We start from the raw sequence: 18,508 nt of genomic DNA on the forward strand, positions 1-18,508 counted from the left end.
AATTAAAAAATGTTTTCCTTCAGGGTGAGAGGCCTGGAAACACTGAGGTGTGAGCAAAAACGTACGGAAGGAACAGAAAGAGAGCAAATTAGAGTACATGCTGTGCTGTACTTGTAACTTCATTCATGAATAAATCTGTATTTACTGCAGCTAAGCCTCCTTTCAAAACACTTGCTGCCCTTTATTAGAGCTGTCATCTGTTTATTCAGCGCAGATGCCAGCTGTAGTAAGGTTTAATCCTAATCCACTTGCATCTTGTTTTGTTTAAGCAATTGCAGGAGCCTGTCTGAGACACTTGCTGGTGTGTTGTTGTGATGGCTGGGGTGCTGTAGCTGTGGAGCGAGGACGTGCGGTTTCCCATGCTGCTACACAAGGGAAACAAAATAGTCATAAAGTTATAACCTATACTTTTTTCCTTTTACCCTTTATAAGGTGTAAGAGAGGAGGTAATGAACGGAAGGGGACGTGGCCAGGTAAGTTCTTAATGTTCAGTGTGGGCATTTGTTTGGATTTTGCTGTGTATTCTTCAGTTTTATATTAATATTAAATGCCAAGGTTCTTATTCTGTTAATGGTTAACATCATGAATTCAGTCATTTTAAGGAATAACTTGTTTTTCCAAGTTATTTACATTTACGTTACTTGTGTTGTGAATGCTATTTTGGATTTATTGGGAACATTTCATAAATCAAGTGTCAGTTAAACTGTAAAAATAAGTATAGCATGTTATTTTGTATCTAGAGATCTATTATTGCACTATTCCCGGGTTGCAAAACACAAGCTCAGAAATTTCAGACTTCCGTGTGAAAGTATCTTTGTTTTTGTTTCTGACAGTGACAACAGCAAAGAGGTCATGGGCTGTGGCCTGAGAAAATCAGAAGTACAGCAGAAGAAATGTGACAGAGGTGCAGCTACTTTCCAATTTTTTTCTTCTTTAAATAAATGCTTTTTTTAAAATTGTAAAACTACAACTCAGTGTCTTCTCCCATTTTAGTGAGCCTCTCAGTCCCAGGTAAGTTTATTTACTCCATCAGCTGTACCTTTTATAGTGTATAGTTCAAACTATTCTCTGGAAAAATTCTCAGTAAGTTTAACTTTTGTAAATGTAACCCCACTTTTATGCATGCGGCAAAGCTGCCACTGGTAAGTGTTTCAACCTGGATCTGACTAAGAGTATAAAAGTACTGGTAATGGAAGATGAGTGCTTTGTTATTTCTCTCCAAATCTTCAGCAATCAGAGCGGCTCTGTTGATTCAGCGCTGGTATCGGCAGTATGTTGCCCGGCTGGAGATCAGACGCAGGTGCACGTGGAACATCTTCCAGTCTATTGAATATGCAGGACAACAAGATCAGATCAAGGTGAGCTCACGCAATTAATGTAAGTCGGTGTCATATATGCATTATGAAAGTAATTTTTAGCCATCTTCCGGTGTTTTATAATGTTGGTCATGCAATTTTCTGGTAGAGACTGGAATGCCTGCACCGCTAGTGGATGTATTGCCTGTTTTGGATAGCATCACTATGAAGCTGACATATTTGCTTTAACTATAAGACAGGTCATCACATCGCTTTCTACTATTGAATTTAATACAGACACTAATTGTCTGCCATGCTATTTTTATTTTCACATTTCTTTTAGCCATAGGTCATAATTTTAATGTGTCCTATACTTTGATATATGAATAACAGACATCTGAAAACATGACATCAGTATCAGCTAACTATGATACCTGCACTGACAAGGGGTCCGGTGTCCACTCTGCTTAAGCACAGTTTTACCAGACTAGTTGTATGATTTCATAAACTTTCACAAACTGTCATTTCTTATGGTTACTTTTTTCACTTCCTGCAGCTGTACAGTTTTTTTGGCTTCTTGATGGACCACTTCACCCCAGCCAGCAGTGAAAGTAAGACAGTGACTCTTATCACACACAGTTTCATTGGCGGTATTATAGGTTTCATTAGATTACAGGCAGTGAGCTAATCCGAGCTCACCCAGCCTGCTCCCTGCTGAGAAGCACGAAAGTAGCTTTTCCTCACTGCACTGATCCACGTCCGTTTCTTTTCTCCTCTGTCTCTAATGAAGGAAATCTAATTTCTCACATCTTTCGTGAGAACGAAATCTGCCGTGATGCAGAATGGGAAAGATATTTTTGCTACAAGAGCATAGATGTACCTGACAGCTACACGGGGCCCCACTTGACCTTCCCCATGACCTTCTGCGGAGTGTCAAAGCTTGTCGAGGCTTTTAAGCACAAGCAAGTAGGTACAGCGGCACATTAGGCACAGTGGAGGCAGATATAGACCTTTTTGCCTTATTCTTCCACACTCGGATTATTCATACATGATTTCTTTCCCCCAGTAGCAGCTCCATGCACGATATGTTCTGCAGATTCTTGGGGAGACTTGGAGACTTCTAAGAATTCTTCCAAACATCAGTCATCTTTCCTCCTGCCACACCAAGGAGATTACAATATGTGGTACACAACAGGCCTTTCCTAGATTTGATCCCCAAACTGTGCCTTTTTTATTTCCTACTATTTGAGCATGCACCCATCTATGGAGGACTGAAACCATCAAAATCAAGAATAATACATACTAAGTATTATTTGTTATTATTGGTTTGTAGCTTTACTTTTTAGTTCCATTTATTTTTCCATGTTATTTTATTTTTTATTTAATTAATTACTTACCTATTTGCTTTGTTGTTATTGTCTTTTTTTGCACAATGAAACAAAAAATAACTGTGACGTGACTTTCTACAACAAATTAAACAAATAAATATGCCCTGGGAAGAAATATAAGAAAATGTGTAACAAAATAACAGAAAATAAAATGGGAAAGTAAGAAAAATTGTGAAATGATTTGATGGATAAATTATTATGGTGGCAAACACCTACAGATATGTTGATTTATGTAACGCTTTATGAATAATTAAACCTCATATTTATAGTTTGTATTGTTTTTGTTGATATGATCATTACCACATGATTTATTTGGTTATTTTTTTGTCAGTTTCAGTCTACTGTAGTCACAGCAGTCATATGATGAAATAAACAGGTTTTATGTTTTCTTTTCCAGGAGACCTCCATGGGCAGCTAGAAGATCTGCTATTGATATTCTATAAAGTAGGCTAGGCTACACAATCCACACATTTCAAACAGGCTTGCCACTCATAGATGTTCAATTTGATCAAACTTTCCTCTTAAAACTGTCCAGAATGGTTTGCCATCTACTGAGAAACCGTATGTGTTCAATGGGGACTTTGTGGATCGTGGCAAAAACTCCTTGGAGATTCTGCTCATCTTGTTTGGGTTTCTGCTAGTCTACCCCAATGATGTTCATTTAAACAGAGGGAACCATGAGGACCACATTGTTAACCTAAGGTAAGCCAGTCTTCGGAACACTTTCTTCTCTCAATCTCGATCTCATTTCTGTTTTTTTGTTTTACATCTTCAGTCAGAATGCAGTCATAGTCTAGCTTTAAGAAATCATTTTTATATCGATCCAACATGTGATGTGTTTACTAATTTTGTCATTCATTGTGTGTTTTCCCAGATATGGCTTTACTAAAGAAGTTTTGGGAAAATATAGGGTAAGGCTTAAACTTACTTTAATATTAGCATTCAGTTTGACACCCAAACAGTAAACAAATAAACAAATAATATAAAACTAAATGCATAAAATACATTAGAATGTACAATATTAAAAAAGAAGGAATTTCCATGTATTTTTTTAAACATGCATTGAATTTTACTGTTTTTCTGTAAAACAAAAAAGTTACTGCCAGAAAAAATTTACCTTAGGAGTGAATGTTTGTCTATATCTATGTTTGTGTTAGCCCTGCAGAAGAGGATGGATTATGATAATAATGACCGTGACTATATACAAGGTATGATAAAGATGACTTGATCTGCAGGTGCACGGCAAGAAGATCCTTAAGCTTCTCCAAAAGATCTTCAGCTGGCTACCTCTGGCTACTGTGATTGATCACAAGGTGCTGATTGCGCATGGAGGGATCTCTGACACAACAGACCTGAGCGTAATAGCCAGAGTGGACAGACACAAAGTAAGAAAGACCTTTCACTTTCAGTTCGTTGTGTTTTAAGTTGAATTTTGTTCTAAGAAAACAGAAATGTCTGCATACTTCATCTGTGTTTTGTTTTTTCAACATGCACAGTATGCGTCAACCCTCAGACCTCCAAAGATGACTAAGCTAGCAGTGAACGGCAGCAACAGCCAGACAACGAACAGAAGGAACGGAGACGCCGGCGTTCCAGTGGACTTTCGACGTCGGGTGCGATCTCTGACTCACCACAGCTCAACCCCATCTCAAGGCCCCCCACGACGTTCACTACATAACCTGTACACCAGCCATCAGCACATGAACTGGTCCGTGGATGACGAGCTGAAGAAAAGACGTAGGCTGGCTGGGTTTGACCAGTCGTATGGAGAAAGGAAGAAGCCAGACTCTGACTCAGACCCAGAGTGTGAAGAAGGAACAGAGACCTACGAGCATGAGTGGGAACAAGTAAGTGGCAGTGAGGATCGTCAAACATAGACCAATTCTTCAGAGTGCTCATACAGTTAAAAAGGCAGATTGATACCCTCTGTCCAGATGGTCGACCTGTTGTGGAGTGACCCTATGCCCCAAAATGGCTGCATTCCCAATGAAGTGAGAGGGGGAGGCTGCTACTGGGGCCCAGATGTCACGGAGGAGGTTCTCGGAAGACACAACCTGCAGCTCCTCATCCGCTCCCATGAATGCAAACAGGATGGCTATGAGTTCTGCCACAACCGCAGGGTGAGCACATAAAGCACAGGTTTCTGAGTGACAGAAGAAACCTTTATTTTTCCCATCATCTCTTCTCTTGTATCCAGGTACTAACAATTTTTTCGGCTTCAAATTACTACGAGGTGGGCAGCAATAGAGGAGCCTATATAAGAATGGGAGCTGATCTGGTCCCTCACTTTGTTCAGTATCAGGCCAGCAAGACTTGCAGAGAGCTCACACTGAGACAAAGGTAAAGGAGCACAGAGAAATAGTCAAGCATTATTTTAACATTAACAATTCAAAAGAGTTTTTCATGAGATTTTCTGACAAAAAGTTCTTTTGAGTTGGAAGAAAAGTGGAAAATCAAGTGAAAACCTTTGCTGAAGATGGCTGTACACATTGTTTTAATAAATATGAAATCCCTGAGGATTTTCTTTTCCTTCTTGGCTTTTCGGCAGTGTTGGCTGGACGGAGAGATCAGCTCTACAAGCTCTGAGGCGACAGCTGTTTGTACACAAGTCAGATCTCATCAGTGCCTTCGGAGAGTTTGATCCTAACAACACAGGTTAGCTGTAACTGCTTTACACTAAATAGCATTCAGAATTTTCAGAACATAAAACACATCATAACGGCAGCATATGAGAGTGTAAGGGCTCGTCATTCTTCCCATCTTTTTCGTAGGGATAATCTCTCCAAGTCACTGGGCAAGTGCCACAGAGAGCGTGCTGAAGCTGGGTTTGCCTTGGAGAGTGCTGCGCCCACAGCTTGTAAGCAGCACCAAGAATGGTATGGTGGACTACCAGGAGTGGATGAAGGAGCTCTCCATCACTGAGCCCAAACTAGAGGTGACTCATTTGTTCTTAACTTACTTCCCTTCTGCTCAGAGCTGTAAAACCATGAAAAATGTATGGCACCCCAAAATACAAAACATGCATCTTGTCCTGACAGATATCAGATACCAGCCTACTGGAGACGATGTACAAAAACCATTCCAACCTGGAAACTATCTTTCGAATCATAGACACAGATCACTCAGGTTAGTTAACAACCAAACTCTCAGTTTTAGTGTTTATAAGCAGTGTTGGACCCGTGTCCTACTACTCAGCTTGACTGTTTTGTTTTTTTTATATGCTCTCTGTTATTTCTGTGAATGGGTGAAAGACCTTCTGAGATCAGCTCCAAGGTCACCAACACAATATAGCACAAGTTTGTGAATTTTCCTCTCCCTCCACATCCCCCTAAAGGTTTGATCTCTTACGAGGAATTTCGCCAAACCTGGAAACTCCTGAGCTCTCATCTCAAGACAGAGATCAGTGATGATGTCATTGCAAACCTGGCCCAGAGCATTGATTTTAACAAGGACGGAAGCATCGATATTAATGAGTTCATGGAGGCTTTCCGTCTGGTGGACCTCTCTGCACATTCCTGAGTGGATGGACTGGGAGCTGGAGCTGCACCAGCTGAAATGCTGGAAGGGCTGTGTTTACTTTTTACCTTGATGCTCAATCATGAAAAGTTTAATAGTTGGGGGTACTAGTAGTATTTTACATCATGAACTAAAAAGATTATTTTTCCATTGCAACGTAGATCTTTTTCACCACTTTTTAAAAAACTTTCTATGTATTTTTAAAGTTTCTATTTAACTGAAAGTTCACCTATTTAGTTGGTGAATAAAAACATCAAACAGATGCAATACTGGCTTGTCTATTTGTACTCAGAGCACTATTAACATCTTTGGAGCAGATAATGTTACAGATACACATCATAGTTTATTCACAGTTCCTCGAGACTACTACGGGAGAGGGGAAAATGGTAACACTTTTTAATACAGCTGGTGAATAAGGGCGTGACTCCCCTGTAATTAAGTTTAATTTTAATGTATTTTACTACAAACTGATTAAAGACACAATTTCCCTATAATTAAATGTACTTCACAATGTACTATACAATATAATTGTTTGTTACTAATAAAAACATTAGTTATTACTCCCTTTTTCTAGTGTACATACATTTAAGTATTTGTAGGTAAATACATTTTAATTGCAATTTCAAATAAAATACACTGAAACGCCATTTAATTATTGGGGAATTATGCCTTTAGTCACAGGCTGTATTATAAAGTGTTAATGGAAAATAGATACAGTATGATATCTTTCGTGGTTCCATAGTGAGCTGCATGAGTGGATGTAGGAGGGCATACTGCAGATGCAGCTCACAGCTTGTGTCATAATTTTCTTGACCTCAGTTTCTGTTAGTGATAATAGCTGTGATACATACAGACGCAGGCTCTTTGCCAGGTACTAAAGTAGAAGTTAGATGAGGGGATGTAACCTGCATGAAAGCTGCTTAATTGCACCTCTTAATCTTTAAAAACAAACAAACACCTGAATTCAGTCTCATTGCTACAAGTGTAAATGCTACCATCGCTCTATGGACATGGCATAAAAGCTGTATGCTACTTCTTGGAGTGTAACACTAGCACGCAGCTGCTTAGCCATGGAATGACTAAGGTATGACTATGCTTCAGAGCACAAAATAAGGTCCATAAAGGCCTGGTTTGATAAATTAGATATGAAAGAATTTGACTCGTCCACATAGATCTTTGACTTCAACCCCACTGAACACCTTTGGGAGAAAGTAGAACGGAGACTGCAATCCAAGCCCTCAGTGTCCGGCCTCACAAATGTTCTTCTGGGTGAAAATCTTGCAAAAAGAATTCCTAGAAGAATGGGAATGGTTTTCATAGCTGCAATGGTGGGGAACTCCATTTAGAATGGGATATCATAAAAAGCTCCTGTGGCTGTTATGTGTAATGTGTAGGTGGCTCACATAGCTTTGGCAACGTAGTGTATGTGGACTTTTTCCCCCAAATATTTACAGGCAGATGAACAGATAATGACAAATAATGGGTATTAAATATTTACAATAAGAAGAAAGTAAGGAGGCAAAGGCTGCCGGGTCTGGAGAATTCAGATGTTTAGCTCTTTGCCAGGTACTGAAGTAGAAGTTAGATGAGGGGATGTAATCTGCATGAAAGCTGCCTAATAAGTTCAACTGCCAATCAGTCTTTCATCTCCACCGGGATGTGAATCCGAGACATAAATCCTATCAACTCTAGCCCTGCTTTGATGAGATGTTGGAAAGGACTGGCCTGAAGAGCTAAAGAAGGACCGTCGGGTGTTTCTATATTTGCACCAAAACAATGAAAATGCCCAGTACACAAAATAGGTGGACTTTTCCCACACATTTTCCCACACAGGAATAGATTATTGGGGAAATTAGCCATGTTTAAAGTATGTGTGCAAGAGTACAAGTTCTGAGTACAAGTTCACTGTGCTTTTTTCAATAAATGAAATTTATTAACATTCTAGGAGGATAAAAAAGAAAAAAGAAATACAAACATGTATTTACAATGTCTTCACTGGTGACATACACAACTTGTTTACATGCCAGTCACATTTGTAGTCTTATAATTATAATCTGATTTGACATAAGGGATCCCAGCTATTATTAGACTTTGTTGAGTCTTTTCCATTAGGGCTGTGTCAGTTGAGAAAGCACAGATTAACCAGTCAGTGTTTACCTGGTACAGAAAGTGGGGCAAATGACAAACCTGTCCGCGTGGGGACTTAAAGGCACATTCTAGTCAAAATGATCATCTGAGCAGGCAGGTTCAGATATCACTGGGGTTATCAGGGAACTACAGTGCAGATTACCTCTAAATTAAATGGCTGATGCACCATTTTTTTTTTTTGGAGGATTGTGTGTCTGAGCATGTGCAGGTTGGTGGGGTAGACTCAGCTGAGGATGCCTCCTCTCATGTGTCCGCTGTCGCTCAGCCCATGCTCTATAAGTTTGATGTCTTCCAAGTCATCTTTGATGACACTGATCAAATGACTTAAACCTTCCTGCTGTTGTTTTAAGTGCTGAAAGAGAGAGAAAAGGAGACAGTGTTTCAGTTACCGGGAGAACTCAACTTAAGCATTCAACTGTCTCCGCCTTCATCCACAAGTTTAGAGCAGTCTTCCTCAGATTAGAGCCACCAGTAAATAACACAGAAGCTCTGAGACCGACCTTGAAGCTAATGTTTTTACAATGTTACACTTATTTGCAATAAGGAAAATGCACCTGTGCAAGAGTGATTACTTCGGTCGTTCACTGTCAGCACCTCAGAGATTACGCGCATGAAGGAAGCTGGGTGAAAACCCTGACTGGATGTTAACATCATGATAATCTTTCAGCTTGTTGCAACTTAGTATCGGAAGACTCAAATGTTACTTTAATGTTCTCCTTCTTAGTGTTTTTTTAAGTCTCGGGCCGAGTTTCATCAATCACTGAACACATGTTGGGAATGCCTGCACAACAACTGCAGGTCAGAGGTGCTAAAGTTCCAACTCACCTGTCTGATTTCTCTGAGGAGGTCTGCGTCCACACTGTAACGCTCTTCTGATCTCACAGCTCCAAAGTGGTTCTGCATCCGGATTTGGGACATTAATTCATTTAACCGACCCTGGAAGACAAAGACAGAACAAATACTGTAAAAAACAAACAAATGTTTGACGTCTAATAGCTCCTAAGAACTGTACGAACTGTTCATTCATTTTAGGGCTGCAATGATTCATCAAGTAACTCGAAAAACTATTACAAAAATATCCTCAATGAAAAGTCTTCGCATTGTTTCTTTGTAGTACTCAGCTAAGAGAAACTAAGCTAACAAACGAAGCTCCATTGTGTCATGTCCCCAACTCGAAATGATTATTCATACTTTTGTTTCGTCACGATTGGAATACAGCAATGCACTATACACACGTCTCAGCAAAACCTCCCTAGAACGGTTGCAAATTGTTCAAAATGCTGTTGCCAGGCTTCTGATGAAATCCTCCAAGTTTTCACAGGCGAATCCAATCTTGATGCAGCTACACTGGCTTCCAGTTTATTTCAGAGTGCAATTTAAGATTCTTTGAGAGCTCTTCATGGACAGGCACCAGGTTATTTCACAGGGCTTCTGCACCCATATGTCCCCTAGGTCCTGTGACCAGGCCCTGCTGATGGTGCCCGTCTCCCCCTTTTGAATAATTTCTATTTGTTCATTAAGGCAAACGTATTTATGCGATTACTCAATTAGTCAATGGAGAATTGATAGAATACCTGATTACAAAAATATTTCATAGCGACTCTAATTGTTTGAAAGAACATAGCACTGTGCAGCCACAGTTTCAACACACTTGCCTTGAACTGTGTGGGGGCATTGAGTTCAGACTGAATGGTATCCAGCTGCACCCTGAGGTGCTCCTCGTCCACTTGGATAGCGTAGCCACTTTTTCGCTGGATCTCCTGTTTGATCAACACCTTCCAAGGGAAACAAAGGAGGAGAGATAAATATGGAAGGGAAAAAGAAAAAGAAAACTTATAAAGTAGTGAAGGGAAAGCTCTAGACTGATGTCATTCAGATATGACAGTTTATTTCATGCAAAACACAGTTCTACTTTTCAATTCCCACACATTATTTTTATTTATGTAAACAGTGAATTTTGAGCTCCTACAGTTACTCTAAGTTTAACAGAGATGTAGGGATGTCTGAATGGCTTATAAAAAAAAAGTGAGACAGCTACCTGGAGCACTCGGTGAGATAGATCCATCAACTTCCTCTTGTACTGGGCGATCTTTGCCACTGTGGTTGCTTGGTTCTTTTGCAGTTCACTGATGTCATTGGAGATAATCTGCAAGTCCACACATGCATGGTTGAAAACAGTGAGGATGAACCTTTGTGACATTTCCAGAATTTCTTTTGATTGCAAGTACTTTATGCTTTTTTTAAAACTGATAACAAGCACACGTTTGATATTAGAGGTCTTCGCACATCCAAAATTTCATGGAAATGCAAAAAGACTTGGAAAAAGTTTCACCTGGAGCAAAATTAATGTATTATTTGAATGCAGGGGCCATGGACAACAGAGAAAAATGCCAAACCTGACCTGGCAAGGATGCTCAATCTGCACAGATATTAGAGCTGACTGTAAATCACAAGGTAGCTTAAATTTAGTACTTCTTTAGAGTTATGTAGCCGTCTCACCTGTGCTTGGCTGTGACCTTGACTAACCGCCTTTGCCAGGAAATTTAGGTTAAAAAGATCCAGGTGTTTCTGTTGCTCCTTCCTCTTCCTCGTTAAAGCAGAGTGGCTAATACCTCTATACAACTTAAAAGTCCACTCGCTACAACAGATACTAATGTGACTCATTTAGAAGCAGCGTTTAACACTGACGAGAACTTTGACATTTATAACATTATGCTGAAACACACACAGTTCAAGACCAACAGCATTAGAACTGGACTCAAGTGACAATATTAAAAAGTAGAAAAAAGTAGATGAGAACCCACACAGCTACCAGATCTCATGTTCTAGTTTAGTTTGAAATGTCCTATGATATACATATGTATGTGGTGGGGTGTGGTTTGTGGCTCAGCTGCAGGGAGGGGTGGAGCAATGATCAGCAGACAGTGCCAAGGGAGGCTGGCCGACACAGCTGATTTTCACCATACTAATCACACTTTCTCCTATTGCAGTAGCTGTTGGGGCCTGGGGATAGCAGTGCAGACAGAGTGCACAGTGGAGCAGAGCTGGGCTGAGCAGGAGAGAGATCCAAAGCAGAACTGAGCGATCTGGACAGTGTTTAAATAAACGTCCCCTGAAAGTGCAACTGAGAACTGTGTGTGTCTCGTGCTGGGATCAGCGTTACAAAGTGTTACAATATAAATATACTTGCTTCCAAACTGATTTTGTTCTTAACAGAACATTTCTACCTGAAATAGCAGGTAAACACGGGTGTTTCTAAGCACATTAAAGCTGAACCTTCATGTCATTACTAACACCTGTGCTTACATGCACTGCACCCATGTTGAGTCCTTTAAGAAAAAGAAAAATCTGGAAAATTAAAACCACAAACAGCAGGAACAGTGACTACTACACTCACATCCACTCTGGTCTGGTGCTGTTTAGTCATCTGCTCCTGGATCTGCAGCCTGCGGAGCAGCTCCTTAAATCCTACCATGGGCACTGGGATCAACCTGCACACAAAATGAAGCAGCAGCTTTTATTGATTTTTTGTTGAACTTGTAGTTAACGGTAACAACTCACAAAAAAACCTTTAGAAACTATTTATTATCGGAACTAGATCAAATCTGGGGAATTGGTGCCTCGACTTTTCCTACGCAGGCTTTTAGAAAAAACCATTTCTCCTAATATGAACTAATTTATTAAAAATGTGTGAAATGGGGTCATGGATGTTTATTCTAGTGTGCTTTTTCTATTATGGTATGTTGCTTGCTTGCTGTTTATTAGCATTTGCTGGTCCCTCAATGGTTTGCAATATAGAACAGTTATCTTATCGTCAGCCCAGACTTTATGCTTATGCTTTAGCGCCCTCTATGGGCCATGTAGTAGACTAGGTTTTATAACAGATAAATAATTCAGACTGTTTGTTATAGACTGATGAAGACTTTGAGTCGATTCATGTTTATCTGTCATTTTCCATATTGGTTAAATTAAGTTAAATAAAATCATATTATTTAGCCAGATGTCTTGCTTTTTATAAACTCGGGTAACTTTGCGTTAATTATAATAAAAACTTATAACACCACAACCAACTCACTTCTCTGGATCGGGGTTGTCCACCTTGGCCTGTTCCCAAATAATAGAATCCACTCCTGTTCAAGAAGAAAAATTATTGGCAACTATTCAAAACAACCAACTTGAATGACACTTTCTTCTATTACAGTGGTCTCTCGCTATAACGTGGTTCGCCTTTCGTGGCCTCGCTGTTTTGCGGATTTTTTGTGTGTGCAATTTTGCATGTTTTTTTCTTTTTTAAACAGTGCTTTATATTCTGCGTCCGGATTGGCTGCAGAGCATTGTCAATCAATATCGTGCCATCTCCCCTGTACAGTACAGAGCGCGTTCAGCTTGTCAAATTTACATAAATCTTTGATTGCTAGCAGTGTGACTCTGAAGTGCTGTACTGTATATTTGTAAGTTTCCTCCCCAACAAACACAACAATGTTGACGAAACGTTTTGCACCGTCAAAGGCAACCGCGGGTGCCTTTGGTTTCATTCTATAATACTGGACTTATTTTTCTACGAAGGTTTGAACTTTCAGAGTGTTTAAACAAGAGAGAAAAGTGTGAAAATTTTCATGCCTGTCTGAGAAAAGTGCAGAAAGTGTGTAGTGAGGGGTTTTACAGCCTTAAAACATCTATAATAATTGTGAAAAATAAAGTTGGCTACTTCACGGATTTCACCTATCGCAGGTTATTTTTGGAACGCAACTCCCACGATAAACGAGGGATCGCTGTACACAAGAAAAGAACACACCAAAGCACATTTACCTGCAGGAGCATTTTGCAGCAGCTGTTTGAGCTGTGCTGGGGACAGCTCTGTGCGTGTCACTGACATGGCCACTCCAATCTGAGTGAGCTGGACCTTTATATTAGCCTGCTCCAGATAGTTGAAGAGGGTACTCGCTGGGATTCGCTTGGAGGTGCCGTTGGGAGAGCGCTCAACCAAATAAATAATCACCTCTGTTCTAAAAAGGACAGAAGATACAAGAAGAGTGTTTCTACGTGATCTACTACTACTACAACAAAAACAAAAAAAGAAAAATAATCACATATTTATGACTTACTGGTCATTCGACAGGGCTTTGACACCCTCTACATTGACAGTGAGGGTCTGGTTGCTTCCTAGGATCTTGTGGAGGGACTCGACCAGTTGCTGCTGCTGAGCTCTCACATCAGCTTCCTTTTTATTAAGAATCAAGACTACTAAACCATCTTCATCCTTACTCATCGGGATGCAGCTGTACCCCACCGCCTAGGAACCACAAGATACACATGACTACAATGTAAAATTCAAAGCAAAAGAAACCAAACACACTGTGCTGAGCTTTCTGTCTTTACCTTGAACCTGCAGAATGGGTTCTCCTGATTGAACTCCACAGGTGGGTTGTTGTTGCTGTAGTAGCCCTTCCCTGTGCCCCAGTATGCCTGCAGCTGGTTCCATTTGGCAAGTATGGAGTCACGCTCATCTCCTAACAAGGTGGGAGCTGACAGAGCAGTGACCTGCTGGTAAAGCTGGGTGGACTGATTCTGACCCGCCTGCTGACCGAACAAGCCTCCTGGCCACGGGAACCAGAGGTAAAACATGTCACAGCTCATTTTATCTTATTCTTCAAATGTAATCAAAAAACATTTTACTAGAAAAGAAAGATGCAAGAAAATCATGTGGAATTTAGTGGAATGTCTCCAATTTCATGATACCCAAAGTTGCAAAATTATAACAACAAGGTATTGGCACCAGTTTTGAACTTTGTAAAAGATTTGTTTCTAACAGAATATCATTCTGAATAGCTGTGGTTGGCTTCTAACTCTGTTCAACAGATATGCATTTTATTTGTATTTTTCCTCTATTTGCAGGGAAATTGAGGTTCTTACCTTGCTGCTGCTGAGTCTGCTGGATATTAAAGCCTCCAAAGCCACCCAGGCTAGTTGCTCCTAGTCCAGTTCCAGTTCCAAATCCCGATGTTCCTGCAGCAGTCCCTGTGCTAAGCCCAGTCGGGAATCCAAACCCTTTGTTCTGCGTGTTACCAAACAGGCTTCCTAAAACAAAACAACGTGCAAACACAGGGAGGAAGTATGATTGAGGAAGTACGAGTCCTCATGAAAAACGAGTTTAGAAAACAATGTTTGGGAAATATGCTTCCAGCTTTGCTTTACACCACAGAAATTAAAAGGACTTTTGGCAGTTTTAGCATTTGTTATTTTACAACGGAAGCCTTAAAAGTGATACAATAGTTCCAAATAAATTTGTGGTAACAATCTAAATAAATAAAATTATGAACATTTCATTGTTGTCTGCAGTGTGGCAGCGTTTTTAGGTGTAAGTAAATGAAGGAAATTTTCTATCCTTTTCCAGTGAGCTACTGCCACTCATGACACACTTCCTAATTTGAAGTTTGAATCCACTGAAACAAGCATTACGTAGAGCGACACAGCACGAGTCAAAAATAAGCACAAAAGTAGCCTAGGTGATGTTTACCACCTAGGCTCATATGGCTGGCCCTGCTTTTGCCTGAGATTTTGTGCTGTTAATTTTTTTTCCCTTCTCACTGTCGCCAAGTGCTTGCTCTTAGATTATTGGGGTTTTATCTCTATTATGGTAGGGTCTTTAGTTGCATTATATCAATAAATGTGAAATGATTTAAAGCCCATTTTTTTCTCTTCCAGTGCATTGCAATTTGGCCAGAAATGCAAGATGTTCTTCAAAAACCTAGCATTATCTTCATGTACCTTTCCTGGCTTGCACAGAAATGTTAACTGTAATAAAGCAGAGTGGGGGTTCAAACCAGCTCTATAACTAACCTGTTGCGGGGGGAGCAAAGCTAAATGTTGCCCCTGGTGCAGCAACAGTTGTCGTCGTTGTTCCAAAGCCACCGAATGCGCCTAAGAAGAAGAGAAAAGAAATGTGCTCAATGAGGTGACAAACCCCCCCAAAAGCAAAACAAAAAAACAAAACAGGTGAGAGAATGACAGAATGAATTCACAACTGCTACGATTAATAAGAGGAGAATGAGAATTTCACTACAATATAGCGATTTACCTCTACACAAAGGTGAAAGTGTAGTGACTCTTGACAGCAATCAAATGAAATGACTAAAAATTCAACATTTTATCTCTTCATGCAATCACAGCGATGCATTGTGTTCATGAAATGAATCACCAGGTGAAGAGAAAACGATCCTTGATCCACACAGATATCAAACAATGGATGGAAATGTAAGTTTACAGACAGAGTGTACTGATTCACAAAGGTCATCTACCTGTGCTAGCCAGGCTATTACCAAAATTGAAAATTGTGCCAGTGGTGGTTGCTGTACCAAAGCACCCCACATTAAAGCTGACTGCTGCCGGGTTTGCATTTAAACCGAACCCCCCAAAACTAAACCCACCAGCCGTGGTGTTTCCAGCTCCCAGCCCCCCAAATCCTGCAGCCAAAGCAGGCAGGCAGCGAGAAAGAGAGAATGACATGGAATTAAATGACACAACGCCAGATTTAGCACAGGTTCATTTATTGTAAAAACAGTCTTCAAGTGTCTTAAAAGGAAAGTCTGAACAATAAGCGTCTTACCAGTGTTGGTGGAGCCAAAGCTAAAGCCTGTGGCTGGTGCAGCAGTGGTGGTGGTGGCTGCCCCAAAACCAGGGGCTGTTAGAGCTAATGAAGGCAAAGCACACAAAAATAATACATTATTGGCTTTATTTTGCATTAGTTAGTAAAACAAAACGTTAACAGCAAGCACAAGAAGAAGGTCTTTATCTTCTATGTAGCAACCCCTGAAGGAATTTTCTTTTAAAAAGGGACCGTTTACTAAAGTGCCCACAATTGCAGTTCCCAGATGTGAGTGAATCCCCAAATTCCCATGATAAAATGCTCAACTTCAGCTATGAAAACCACATTAACAGCCTAGTACAGACAGTTTTGGACCGTAGTTAACTGTCTGTGCTGAATACTAGTAAGGCCCTAGTTAGACAGCAGTCACACAGGCTTTGAGGCTAGCTGGCAACTAAGTGGCAACCACTGGTTGCAAGGGAAAAAAAAACAAAAACACATTCCCTGGTTGGCAATTGGTTACTAAAGACAGCTGGCTGTCACTGAGTGAAATCGGTTGAAAATGCTGCATCAAAAGCCTCCTTTATGATTGCATCTTATGGAAGATGATGACTGGTCTGCAAACACCTAACTACTTGTGGAGTAGTAGTGAAACTTGGAAAAAGTGCGACAAACCAGAAACGGAGTTCTGTAGCCATCAAATTACAAATTATGCTTCAGTATTTCAACCAATATATTTCAAAACATACAACTTTTACTGTGAAGGTGAACACTCAGTTTACAGTTTGTGTCACACTTTTCACAGTTTTACTAGTGCATGGAGAGCAGCTGGTGTATCTTCCATGCAAACTATAGGCAACCACTAATCTGCTAGCAATCACAAGGAGGCTCTTCAATGCAGCACTGCATTCTTTTTTTTGAGACCAATTTCACAGCAACAACTGCCAACAACTACTCGCTAAACAGTGAGAAAATACACATTTGGTTGCTGGATGGTTGCCAACCGATCTCTAGGCCTATATGACTAAAGACCATCCAAATAACCAGACCTCTTGGAGAAGCTCCAGGAATGCTTGCTTAACAACCAATGCCTTTCAGGTGGTGGTCTTTATCAAGCTCATCACGAACTGGACCCCTTAACAATGTTTATAGCGTTGGTGCCTTTTTGAGCATTTAGAAATATCCTGTCTCAGAGTGACGCTGAAAAACTAGTTCATGCATTTATTACTTCCAGGCTGGACTACTGCAATTCATTATTATCAGGATGTCCATAAAACTTGCTGAAAAGCCTTCAGCTAATCCAAAATGCTGCACTGCCCATACAAGCAGTTCGGGTTTATGAGTGACATTTGAGTATTTAATTAGTTTGTTATTTAGGACTGATTAGCAGCTATCTGTATCTGCGAGGTGCACCATATAGTGAGTGCCTGTAAGTTGGGTGATCCCCGTCATCCAAATGGCCCATGTTAAGGATTTAAACCCAAGAAACCAACTGGTAGATATATTGAAAGTGCATCAAGAGGTGAAGAAATGCTCAACTTAAAACAAACTTTAAAAACACAACAAAAACAAACAAACTAACTAACAAAACAAAACAAAAAAACCCCAGAAGCTTTGAGCCCTAGACTGAGGGAACCCAGTGGGCTCAGTTATGGGTTTGTTCACATTGGTGGCGGTTACGTGATGATAATGCCCCATGTACAGGATAATCCCCGCAAGGAGTAAATTTGGGTCTAAGCTTTGGACTTACTACCGAATCCGGATGAGGCTGTGGTTGTGGTGGCTGGGGTGCCGAAGCCAAATGTTGTTGATGGCGTAGTTTTGGCTCCAAATGAACCGAATGAAAACCCGGACGTGCCTTTTAGAAACAAACAAACAACGAGAGAGCGCTGTAAGTACTGGGTGAGCTTGTATTAGCTTACACACGGGCATCCAAAACAGTTAGCCACAAGAGCTCGGTCTCACTGGAGCCCAGTTTAGCACCGAAACACGCGAACACAGATCCGACTGCAATTCATTAGTTGCATTGACTCAAGTGTACAAGCTCTGTTTTCACGTGACGTCTGTCTTTAGCCGGTAGACGAACCCACCGTAACAACTGAGGGTGAACCATTAGCCGACCATTTCTATTTATTATTCATGTACAAGCATTAACACAGCCCTAGCTTCGACACGAAATATGTGACACATCACCAGCTCTTACAAGTATTTCATAATTAACTAAAAAATTTCCATACTTGCTGCTGGGTTGCTCGTGGCACCGCCAAAATTGAACGCCATGTTGAGTGCTGTCACCACGGACACCTTCTTCTTCGTCTTCTGCTGCTGCTGCTTCTTCGTTTGACTCTGGTCCATCTTGGTGGTGCACTACCGCCACCTGCTGTCCCAAAAAGATAATTGAACAGCCGCCGGTACAAAAAGAGTACTTTTATGAAAAATATTTGTGGCAAGGAACATGACCGGTGTTGTGCCAAAAAGTGAGATGTTTCCGTGTGTTTTCTATGTGCAATATATTTGATTATGTTGGTAAATAGATTGCAATCAAGAGTAGGGTATGAAGGGGTTTTATATATAAA

At 40.5% G+C, this 18,508-nt stretch overlaps 2 protein-coding genes across 6 annotated transcripts; one reads left to right on the forward strand and one right to left on the reverse strand.

Annotated features, from left to right (window-relative positions):
* Positions 1–1,860: 1,860 nt before the first annotated feature.
* ppef2b (protein phosphatase with EF-hand domain 2b) lies at positions 1,861–6,455 on the forward strand. Its single transcript, XM_006789150.3, has 14 exons — positions 1,861–1,906; positions 2,086–2,261; positions 2,365–2,479; positions 3,081–3,127; positions 3,219–3,385; positions 3,558–3,594; positions 3,919–4,068; positions 4,180–4,530; positions 4,618–4,803; positions 4,881–5,023; positions 5,232–5,338; positions 5,455–5,618; positions 5,722–5,809; positions 6,018–6,455. The coding sequence occupies exons 1-14, from the start codon at positions 1,876–1,878 to the stop codon at positions 6,200–6,202; spliced, it is 1,947 nt and encodes a 648-aa protein (XP_006789213.3). The 5' UTR covers positions 1,861–1,875; the 3' UTR covers positions 6,203–6,455.
* Positions 6,456–8,111: 1,656 nt separating this feature from the next.
* Positions 8,112–18,255, reverse strand: nup54 (nucleoporin 54). Of its 5 annotated transcripts, none has more exons than XM_006789095.3 (15): positions 18,170–18,244; positions 17,683–17,790; positions 15,954–16,037; positions 15,775–15,810; positions 15,188–15,268; positions 14,261–14,425; positions 13,727–13,944; positions 13,453–13,640; positions 13,157–13,353; positions 12,423–12,477; positions 11,745–11,838; positions 10,386–10,493; positions 10,003–10,122; positions 9,173–9,283; positions 8,112–8,699 (listed from the first exon to the last, which is right to left on the reverse strand). In XM_006789095.3, the coding sequence occupies exons 1-15, from the start codon at positions 18,210–18,212 to the stop codon at positions 8,571–8,573; spliced, it is 1,737 nt and encodes a 578-aa protein (XP_006789158.2). In that variant the 5' UTR covers positions 18,213–18,244; the 3' UTR covers positions 8,112–8,570. The 5 variants fall into 5 exon arrangements, with proteins under 5 accessions (XP_006789158.2, XP_006789156.2, XP_035762939.2 ...); XM_006789093.3 differs by having other exon boundaries at positions 15,646–15,810; XM_035907046.2 differs by lacking the exon at positions 17,683–17,790 and having other exon boundaries at positions 18,170–18,255.
* Positions 18,256–18,508: the final 253 nt, after the last annotated feature.

The sequence above is a fragment of the Neolamprologus brichardi genome, chromosome 7 (genome assembly GCF_056152115.1).
Source record: "Neolamprologus brichardi isolate AB-2024 chromosome 7, ASM5615211v1, whole genome shotgun sequence".
In the NCBI taxonomy this organism is placed as follows: domain Eukaryota; kingdom Metazoa; phylum Chordata; class Actinopteri; order Cichliformes; family Cichlidae; genus Neolamprologus; species Neolamprologus brichardi.